This window comes from Gymnodraco acuticeps, unplaced genomic scaffold (genome assembly GCF_902827175.1).
Source record: "Gymnodraco acuticeps unplaced genomic scaffold, fGymAcu1.1, whole genome shotgun sequence".
Taxonomy (NCBI): domain Eukaryota; kingdom Metazoa; phylum Chordata; class Actinopteri; order Perciformes; family Bathydraconidae; genus Gymnodraco; species Gymnodraco acuticeps.
In genome coordinates this window covers 189,403-200,952 of record NW_022990189.1, presented here as the reverse complement: position 1 = coordinate 200,952, position 11,550 = coordinate 189,403, and the positions used below count along the sequence as shown (strand labels likewise).

The 11,550-nt window shown below is 41.0% G+C and overlaps 1 protein-coding gene across 1 annotated transcript; it reads right to left on the bottom strand.

Annotated features, from left to right (window-relative positions):
- Positions 1-2,518: 2,518 nt before the first annotated feature.
- Positions 2,519-10,788, bottom strand: LOC117547278 (stonustoxin subunit beta-like). Its single transcript, XM_034217885.1, has 4 exons — positions 10,703-10,788; positions 7,303-7,402; positions 4,402-5,859; positions 2,519-4,305 (listed from the first exon to the last, which is right to left on the bottom strand). The coding sequence occupies exons 2-4, from the start codon at positions 7,391-7,393 to the stop codon at positions 3,746-3,748; spliced, it is 2,109 nt and encodes a 702-aa protein (XP_034073776.1). The 5' UTR covers positions 7,394-7,402; positions 10,703-10,788; the 3' UTR covers positions 2,519-3,745.
- Between the last annotated feature and the right edge of the window lie 762 nt (positions 10,789-11,550).

Sequence of the window (11,550 nt, the reverse complement as noted above, 5' to 3'; positions counted from 1 at the left end):
GACGATGTGCTGTGAGATGTGAGACTGGAATTGCACAGGGGAAAATAACGTAGGCTATCTTTAGATGCGGATTTTGTTAAACTAATATGTTTGCGCTGTGGACCAACACTATACATTGACGGGGAAGGGGGTAGCAATAAAGATAACACCATTAAACAGTTACACAACATAACAGAAATAATATCGATAGCAGCGTCCCTAGCAACCACCTTGGTAACAATGAAAACGTTATGGACGCAATTTCCTGAAGTAATCTTCGTAATAACTAGCAAACTAAAGATCATGTACATCCACTGCACACATAATCTGAAATAACAACTCATATTTCTCGCATCAAATGACATCAAAACGCATTTTAATGGCCAAACTAACTTTAAAATAGGCATTTTCCAACGAGAATAAAACGAAGTTCGGCCATGTTTTTTTTTTTCTTCAGGGAGAAATTTGAAGATCACGTGACGTCAAACAGAGCACATGGTGTAGTCCAAACGATAGCTGGGGATTCTGGGTAGTGTAGTGTCTTCTGCCATCCTTTACTCAGAAAAAACATTTGTTTCTCCGAATCGAAGGGGAAAAATACAAAAGCATTGCACACAATTTAAACCAATCAATGTTGTGTAATTAACAAGGATAATCTGGTGTTTTTTAGTCGATGAGTAGTGCAGATATCACTGTAAAATCAATCGACAGTAAGGGGAATACTTACTTCCGGGTGTACAATTCTCCGTTATCCAATGAGAATGGACGCTCACATTGCCTTTAAGGGCAGCCGACACAAACGAATGCCGTGCTTCCATGAGCGTCTATAGAAGCATATGGACATCCCGGAAAGCTGAAAATGGACGCTAAGGGGCCCCACCTTGCGTTGGAAAAAGCCGACAGGGGACTTGACATAACGTCAACATAGGCCGACCTGGGAGTGAGGGTGTGTTGGTTCTACGCGAATACGCCTGGAATAAAGGAGGGATTGAAGATCCGCTCCATGTTCAGGGCGGCAGCAGCAGCAGCAGCATCATCGGAAGGAGTTCTACCGCCGTCAGATACCTCCGAAGAGGACTCAGGGGCGGATAGCAGCGATACCTCTTCTTCAGAGCCGGTTGATACTCCTGATGTGGGGGTAGAGGCCGTGGACTCAGCCTTTTTCCCTTGGTGCACCGTACAAGTTAGACGGCTAATATGGCCCCCGGGTCCCTGCTAATCATGTTTTAATCATGTTATTATTATGTTTATTATGCATATTGTGTATACTGTTTTTGTAAAAATCATGTGATAATTAAATAAATAAAAAAACATTTTAATAACGTTTAAGGTTCCCAGGGGTTGATACAGTGCCAGGTATCTGACTATTTAAACAAAGTTTACAAAGGATTCAGACACCTTCCCTGGCTTGTAAAATGCGGTGATGCGCCCTGGAGGTATCAGACTATTTTAAACAACTTTTCCCCGCCTTTGAATTTAAACATTATTTCTAGCTTGTAAAGTGCAGTGGTAGTATCAGACTATTTAAATGATTACCAGGGCGATGAGAACATCCTCCACAGGAGGGTGGGTGGTGCTGTGAATAAGGCCGAATATGGATGCTGGTGGGCGGACGATAAAGCACCGCAAAATCCACCACCTTTAAGTGTTACCAGGGCCATGAGTTTATCCTCCACAGGAGGGTGGGTGGTGCTGTGAATAAGGCCGAATATGGATGCTGGTGGGCGGACGATAAAGCACCGCAAACTCCACCCCCCTTTTAAGGTTCCCAGGGGCACGAGGTTCTTGAGGGTGTGATCATCTGGGTTTAGTCCGTGGGGGAGTGCTTAAGTTCGGGGGCCCGGGGACCCAAGGTGCGCAAGGTTATGGAAGTACGCATGTCAGGGAGAGATGCTGGAGCTGCTTAGTCCGTCATTTGGGGGTCTTGGAGCGGCCAATACAAATGTAAAAATGTAATGTTCAACTGATATTAAAAGCCAAGCAAAGAGGTACGTTTTTAGCTGAGATTAAAAAAATTCAATAGACTCAGCAGTCCGGATATGTACATTTGAATGATATCAAATCAATACATTAAATCATCTTCAAGATCAGTTATCACCAGCAGAACCTGGAGCATATCATGTGGAAATGTAAAGCGCTCTGTAATGGATCATCAGCACAAAGCACCAAGTAGAACATCTGACCAAATTCAAGATGGCCGCCTTGTTGTGGACCATATGTTTGACCAACTAGGGTCAGGGTTACAACGAGTCTTTTGAATATTATTCTAACATAAACAGTTTGAACGTAAAGCTGAAAATGATTCAGGTCATTTCGACCAAGATGCAATGCTTTAGGTAACTTTCACCAGTTTAACCAGAAATGCTCAGAACACAATAAGTAAGCCACCATTCACCAGATTACAATGAATATATACCATTTAACAGAATGCAATTGATATAAAGTCACTAACAAGAAAACTATGGATGTTACCCCGTTAGTCAGAATATAGTGGATGAGACACTTCTTCCAGAATACAATAAATAACAACAACTGGCCCTCAGAGTAAAGTCAGGTCTCTTTATTAAAGCACAGAGTGAACATATCCAGATGTTGAAGTGTTACAGGAATCTGATGTTGCTTCATCTTTATAACCATCAGCAATATTTCCAACTACATGGTGTTAACAGTGATTCTCTCAAACAAAACAAGTTCTGCATTTTTCTTCATGAGCTGTGAGTTCTGCACAAAGAAGGAAATAAACAAATGCTGAAATAAGCGATAGGATATTCCCAACATAATCAAAATGATACATTTAACAAAACAGATATTCTTTGTCTTTGACTTAAACTATGATTTCATATGTCATCATTCTAATGTTGATAAAGCATGTCTAATCTTGTCCTCAACAGAGAAACCCACCCACACCGGTTTCATGAGAGAAAAGACTCCTCTTGTGTTCTCTAAATATAACTTGCTTTAAAAAAAGACAAAGCAAAAGCAATCGGCTCTTGAAGAACCTTAAGTCCTGAAATAATGAGCATCAATTCAACAGAAAAAGCAACTATTGTTCCCCATTATGTTTATATTGTATTTCAACATCAGTTTTGACAGAGCGATTGCCGGATATATAATGCTTGAGTATATGTTACTACGATAGAAAGTTCCTATGAAGAAATATTGTTCAACTGTTCGTAAAGCATCGACTTCAAACAGTTTGAGAAGATGATGAAATCAACATTCACTGAAAACAAGTCACTTTTTGATATCCTCGTTTGTTCTGGTCCCTCTGGGTTTGAATGAATGTTTGATTCTGTGGAGCACGTTAAAGTTAGAATGGGATGTTAGGTTGCCATTTCAAACTTTAGAGCGACCAAGAAGCTAAGAGTTCTTCATCATTGCCTTAGTGGGAGGAGTTGGGACATGTTGACCTCTCAGGTGTTCAACAGGTGTACCCGCTTCACACCAGACAATAACTGCACACAATGTTAATGAATGGGAACTCTAACCAGAGTACAGTGAAGACCACTCCCCAGAGTACTCAATCATACAAGCTAAATTGTTGAAAGCAATAATGAAACATTTCCCTGTCCCTCTTTGAATGCATTTTTGATTTTGAGTAGCAGGTGTAAGTTATATTGGGATGTGTGTAGATGTGTGTGAACGTTAGGCTATGAGCAGGTGTGTGACAGCCTCTGCCTCTATGAATGTGTGTGAATGGCTGCCAATGTAAAAGCGCTTTGATGGGTCGTAAAGACTGGAAAAGCGCTGAAAAAATCCAGATCATTTACAATTCAACTGGACACAGGTAGGCATAGCTGGAATTTCTATCAACGCAGAGGCCTGGGAGAAGAGACTCAGTGAATGTGGTGTGAAAGGTGTACAGGTGAGTCAGTGTGTTAGAGGAGACTCTGTAGAAGGACAAAGTGCCAGCAGGCCAGTCCAGATACACCCCGAATCTACTGAAGCCATCAGAGGCATAAGGTACTTTCCACACCATCTTGTTGGCATGGAATGCCTCAAGAGAGTGTTGTGATTCTCCCACATTTTTTCCGAAGCACCAGGATTCTGAATTATAGCCGAACCCGCTCACATCTGAGCTATGTCTGTCAGCTCCCTTGTATGAAACAGCAGCATAAACAGACTCCCTGTCACTGGTGCTCCACTCTACCTCCCAGTAATGGCACCCAGATAACTCCTCTTTGCACAACACCTGTTGGTTTATATCAAACCTCTCTGGATGAGGAGGATAATTCTGTGATGCTCCATGTGTTGCCTTTTTATTTCCGTCAGACAGAGTGAGAAGGTTGTTGGCAGTGTTTGGGTCCAGGTGGAGATCACAGGCATCTGATGGAGAAAACATAACAAAGTATCTTATCAGTAACTTTGATGGTCAAACTGCTGGAGAACTCATATTTTTGACTTAAAAAAAGCCTGACTTACACCAGATCAGATCTCTCTTGTCTTTGATGGTCTCCACAGAAGAAGGCTTTTGAAAGTCTTCAGTGACCAGCTGGCCTTTCTTGTAGTGGTAGATGCTTGCTCCTTTGTATTTGGGATTGGTTTTGGTCGTTATGAGGAAACGGAATTTGCTGTTGTTCTTCAGCCCTTTGGAAGCACCCTGGAGAAATGTGGCTTTTTCTCTCATTGATTTCAGAACTTCATCGGAGTAGTACCACTCCTCTTCATGGGTACTTCCTAACTTGGATGATTTCAAGAAGTCAGCCATCTCATCAAGGTAGATATCACCCTTTAGCATGGAGGTGAACACAAAGCACAGAACATCTTCTACACCTGAAGCAAGGACCTCTCTGTCCAGCTCGTTCTGGTTCAGGACGATCTTTACTCCCTCCATGGTGTCGACACAGGACTTGATGATGTTGAGTTCTCTCTCTTTGTGATCCAGCCACTTGTTTAGTTTTTCATGGTTGAAGGGTGACTTGTGCCTGTCTTCAAATACTTCTTCCAGTGAGCTCTCATCTTCCTTTCCTTCACGGATGGAGGGAAATGTCTCTGCCATGGCTTGCTGGATGTTGGTTTTATAATAACCACACAGTTTGAGGAAAGTGCTCAACTCTTCGTGAAGCACGGGGAAACTCTCTACCACTTTGTCTTCCAGAGAATCGTTGCATCTCATTTTTGCCTCCCTTAACTCCTCCAGAGCTTCCTGCGCCTTCCTCACTAACTCAATGCTGATATCTGTCCTTACCCCAGTAGCTGCAGGTTCAAACAGTTTCAGTGGCATCAGCCAGACCTTCACTGGCACAGCTTTCTCTCCATTTGTTCCCAGTAGCTGTGGAAGTTCTACATAGGTCTGCACTGCATCTTTAAATGTTGCTGGGTTGCTTTCAAGAATGAAGTCTCCGTAGAATTTGCAGGAGAATTTGTTAGTCAGGGTTTTCTCTTCATCAGTCAGCTTGAGTTCAACATTTCCCTCAATATCTAAAGCAGGAATCTTCTTTATCACAGCATGCATGCTGCCCTGGATGTCCTGAACCTCGCTGGCTTCTAACTTCTCACTGTCAAACACAAAGAAGGCATTTGCCCCATACACGATGCCTGTGACTACATGAGTCGCCAAGCCATTCTTGATGAGATCTGTTTGTTGGGGGCTCATCGCTTTGAGTTGAGTCACTGACAACTGTTTGAACTTGGTGGTAGCTTTGTACTGAAACGTCACTCTGCTCTGATTCTTGAATTTCTTCTCATCATTCAGATATTTGGCAGATCCTCCAACTTCTATCAGTCCACTCATGAAACTGGCCTTCAGAGAAGCATCAATGTCCATCATGGTGGACTTGGATTCAATGGAGTCAGATGCAGACATTTCAAAATGACTGCTGTGCTGAGGGGTTTCAGTTGTTTTTACGTTTAGAGTTTCTTCATTCCACAATCTGAGACCTGAACAAATTGGCAAGCAAACAGTTTTTGGATCAGTTCAGGGCAAAACTTTTGTTTATATAAATTCACATCACACTTATCACTTCAAAGTTTTGCAGCTTCATATCCTGCCAGGAGTTTCCATAAGAAAAGTGTGTGTGTGTGTGTGTGTGTGTGTGTGCGTGTGTGTGTGTGTGTGTGTGTGTGTGTGTGTGTGTGTGTGTGTGTGTGTGTGTGTGTGTGTGTGTGTGTGTGTGTGTGTGTGTGATTCAGATTCAGAGCAGGACGTACCGTGTGTGTGGGGAAGGGGCAATGGACCATGCATATATTAACCTGTTAAGCCCTGAGCCTGTTTTTCAGGTTTCAGGCTCGAAAACGACATTCCCAGAACAAATGGCCATATCTTCCCTTCTAAAAGGGTTACATTAATAATCTTTTTTCTAAAAGCAATGATACAGCTGTGAGTTGGCTGTAGAAGTGTCAGAGTCAATATGGATGTTTTTATTTTAAAGTAAATTCAGATTGAACATGGTAAAAATATGTAAATTATAGTTTATGTCTAAAAACCCATTACTTATAGTGAAACCCACCCTTGAATGATGGGATAGGAGACAAAAAGATTTAGGAATCCAAACTATAACATATAATAAGTACCCTGTATCAAGATTGATGCAAAACAAGTGAGATTTGACCTTTTTAGAGAGGTTTAGAAAAAATAAAACACCTCTGGGTACATTTGCCTTATCTACTGTATAGAACCCATTGGTCGATTTGGGTGATTGACACCTCTTTGTAACCGTTAGAGCCAATAGAATCCAGGGGAAGTTCCTTAATCCACCTAAACATTACCATTGTTGGGAGATCTCAAAATTCTAAGTTTGTCTTCCAATACTGTCTTTTTTCTCAGAATTCAGATTTTAAAATTTGAATTTATACTTTTTCTCAGGATTCTGACCTTACTCTCAGAAACCCCAAAAATATAGAGTTTTGGTCGGGTCCAAAAAAAATTCACATGTGTCCCTTACCCGCTTCCGTGTCACTAGCATTCTTTAAATTCTGAATTCTGAGTTTAATATCAGAAATTAGATTTTTCTTCTCAGAATTCTGACTTTATTCTCAGTAAAACAAAAAAAAAATCACATTTGGTCCGATGTTTAAAACGGTTCCCATTTTGCCCTTATCCTCTTTTGTACTAGACTTAGCCAGAAACCATTATTGGGCAGGCAACAGTTAAAAGCACATAATTAAGATTAAAATGCATAGAAAATACAATCAACGGACAGAAGAAGTGAAATTATATCCCGATATACACAGATGCTCGACAAAGAGACAAAGAAACAACTCTCGCAACACACTCAATTTACCATGACAATGAAAAGATAACTTACAAAGTAATGTCATGCCTGGTGAATTGTTGTTGTACGGTGACTATGATGAAAGTTTTGTGACAATGTGAAGTCTTACCTGGGACCAGTTCATCTTTCCGGGCATCATAGAGCATCCCTAGGGTGAAAGGTCGTCCCAGAGCAGCAACGGTCATGAGATCTGAGGCCATTTCTCCAACCTGTTGAGAAGAAACAACACAGACTTCAGAAACTGATTTAAACGTCTGTTAAGGAGTAGGAGTTTTGAGTTGAATATGACAAGCAATTTGAGTATTTATTCCATATCCTTGATATCAGACGGTAGCTTCCTACACTAATTGACTCTTTGATTTCACTTGTGTTGAGATCTTCATATTAGGTTGAATAATTAAAACGACAGTTAGTTATAATCAAATATAGTCAATTATATTCTTGTATACAGGGCCGCCCCTCCCTACAGGCCAATCACGCAAGCTGCATGGGGCCCCGCCTTGCGCAGGGGGCCCCGCCCAGAGGGCCTCAGCTGCTGTGCGCAGTTCTCCATGCAGTTCTCCAGGCAGTTCTCCGCGCACCCCCTGCTGACACGCGAGAGTGAGAGGTGACACCGTTGCAATGAATCGACATCTGACCAATCACGGCTTTGATACGGCCACTAGTGCAGGTGAAGAGATGAAAAGACAGTAGGCTTGTTTGAGACAAGCGAGACCTGCGCAGTTGCGATCAAGTCTTGCTCGTGCGTTGCATGATGGTTAGTCATTTTGTCCGACTTGCTCTGGAGGCTCGCCCACATGAGACGTTGAAATCTCGCGGGACAAAGACGCCCGCAGCCTTGAGAGCGAGGCGCGGCGAGGAGGCGCAGTTTCTCTCCACGGGCTGCGGAAGCGAAATGCTTGATGGGAAACGACTCGCTGGTATCTCGAGCTGAGCGCTCATTGGTGGTTTTTACCCCGCTGGTGATGAAGCTCTCCCATTGGCTCGGCAAAAGTTTGTTGTTGTTTTGTGTCAGTTTTACGTCGCCACATCCATTCACATTTTTCATCATTGTTCCACAATGTTTATCATCATGAAATTAATATCTATATATTTTATACTATACTTGCACTGCTTACCGTTTCATACTTTATATATCTTAGCATATTCATACACACTGTTCATACTGCTCTCAGGCTGCTGTGTATATCTAGTGTATTCATACACACTGTTCATACTGCTCACAGGCTGATATCTAGTGTATTCATACACACTGTTCATACTGCTCACAGGCTGATATCTAGTGTATTCATACCCCTCACTGTTTATTCATCATTCAATTCATTCTATATGTTATTCTGTAGATTGTGTACATTACTTTTCACATTACTGCTTGTTGCACCTGGTTAGAAGCTAAACTGCATTTCGTTGTCTCAGTACCTGTAATATGTGCAATAACAATAAAGTTGAATCTAATCTTGAGCAGGAACACATGTATTTACTTAGTACAATTCTGACATTAACGATTAAACACATGTGTGCATTCTTTATAAATGCAAACCGAGTCAAGCCGACTCCGGAGGCAGCAGTATGCACCTTCAAGCTGTTTGCAATCTGCCAAATAACCGAGAGAAGAAGAAGAAGAAGACGAAGCCGACTCCGAGCTGTCCGACTTCAGGCGAGCTTTTTGAGACCTCCCCCGGCTGCGATCGGCTATTCTCGTCTACTTTCGAGGCGAGCCGCAAATAACCCTATGAGTCAAATGTACAACTTGCGAATGTTGTATAAGTCAAATTGCCAATTGCCATATTAAAACATCAGCTGCAATTCACGACACGAAGAAGGCAGTCTCTGCATAGCATACAGGCTAATGGAGATGCAGTTATTTCCAGCATTCTTTATTTAACATTCATTCAAGTATGTTATGCCTTTTATCTGCTAATGTACAGGAGGAAGAGTGATACACTGTCTGTCTAGTTGGCTTACATAACAGTTCAAGTTTACAGCCTAAAAAACATGGAGCATTTTTTCCCCTTTTATTCATTTTTATGTCAATTTGCACATTTCATGGTGACACTCAGCCTCTCCCCTTAACTCCTAACAGTCATCATCATGTCAACCACAACACAGAGAAATACTGATAGCAATGTGTGTGTAGTTGTTGATACATTGCTGACAGAGGGAACTAGAATACAGATTTAAGAAATATCAGTTTTTGAGCATGTCATAAGCATGTTTTGTCTTGACTATATTACAACTATATTATAATAAAATAATATAGTATTTATATTATTGAATTGATTGTGATTATTATTAGTAGTAGAAGTAGTTTATTTGCATTAATTATATTTTAATCTTTTTGGCAGGAAATGCAGACGTACCTGTAAACGCATACTGAACTACATACATGCACATTTACCATTTACCTCACTGTATAAAAAAGTAAGTGTTGATAATAATAATAAACAGGAATGATGTTTGCAAAGTAGCCTACTTTGTTTCCAAAAAACATGTGTTCACTCCTGTCGGTTGGGGGGGGGGGCCTCATCTCACAATGTCGCTTGGGGCCCCAAGTTGTCCAGGGGCGGCCCTGGTGCTACATAACACACTTTCAAGAAAAGTCACGGACTGGGAGACTTTAATATGTTATTGAAAAAAGTTATATAAAATCAAAAAACAGCTACGGGTAAAATTGACCCGTTGGCGATTCTAGTGTTAAATACACTGTGTTTTAAAATACAGTCATATGACCATATTTACAAAAGTATAAAACAAAAGTATTTTTGTAATTATGATCATATTAAGCGGAGGAATAACGAAACATCAGAGACAGTTATGTTTACTCTGCTATCAGACTGTATCTCAAATTAGGTCAGAACATTGAAGACTTTGTTAAAATGAGAAAGTTGCCTTAGGACTGCAGACAGGAAGTCATATGATCATAATTACAAAAATACTAGTGAGTAATTATGGGTGCTACTAGTTAACTAGTACAACACTTTTTATGCCGCGCCCACTAGTTAACTAATTCTGCTTCTTTTTTGTAACTAGTTAACATGTCAGAGCTTTTGCAACGCATTAGTTAACTTGTAAGACTTTTAGCGTCACTAGTACGGTCAGAGGGTCACTAGTTCATCAAAAAGCTTACAAGTTGGGACTTTGGTGCTAGTGCTGCTCCTGGCGTCACTAGTAAGGCTTATGTGGTAACTAGTCGGACAAAAGGGCCACTAGTTGCTGAAAAAGAGCGACTAGTGTAATGTTTTATAATAATAAAGCAGAGTGACAAACTAGTTTGACCATATATCTAACAAGTGAAATCAAAGAGCCAACTAGTGTAGGCAGCTGCCGTCTGATATCAAGGATATGGAATACATACTCAAATGGCTTGTCATACTTGAGAGTTAATAACACTTGGAATCTGACTGTCAACTAATGCAGTATTTCCCTGCAGACACTAATCCAGCAGCTGTAGTTTTAGACAGAAAAGTAACGTTTTTATTATAAATCTATGTTCGTCTGTTAGTCCTCACCTGGTGAAGTTGTGTAGATCAGCAGAGTTGTGTGAGGGTCTTCTGACTTCCAGCAGGAGTTTCAAGTCTGATAAAATGTGGTGTTGTGAGGTGACTTATATACTGTCAGATACTCTCCTCCCCGAGCTCCACCACGACACGCCTACTGACCTCACACAGCCTTTCCCTGTAACAGGCCGGAGTCAGGCTATAAACCTTATGAGAAATAATGTGAAACGCACATTTGATGCATGCACATGTTCTTCAGTCTGTACTCTTTTAAAGACACAACGTTGTTTACTGTAACTGGTACCAATAAGAGCTTTCTTTAAATGTGTCACCATTTGTATAAAAAATGTAAATGTATTATTATTATGATAATAATAAAAATAAGAAGAAATATGTTTCCTCTTGTGGAAATGCATGTATGGTTAGTTAGGACATTCTGTGCAGGGCCGTTTCTTCCTATAGGTGGACTATGCAGATGCATAGGGCCCCTGCGGCCACTAGGGGCCCCCCAAGCTGAAAGTTCAGGTTCAGCCTCAATATATTTGGGGAGAATTCAAGTGAGCCGTCTTTATTTGTAGAGAGCCAAGCCCCCTCCTGTGTTTGGTGAAGCATTATACGCTTACAAATCAAATGTAGGATATAAACACAACTAAACTGCAATGATAGCAAAGCTGTGGCTTGTGTGTGTGGGGATCAATAAAGTCCAAATCATTGTTGGGCTGTCACATTGTTGAGAAAATGCTGCATCTCTTGCATTTATTGACGTAGAGGAGCCTTATTGTTTACCTTTTTAATATAATTTGTTGTAAGTTTCAATTGCTTGGTTTTTGTGAAATTAGCCTGTTTTCCTCTTAAAGTGT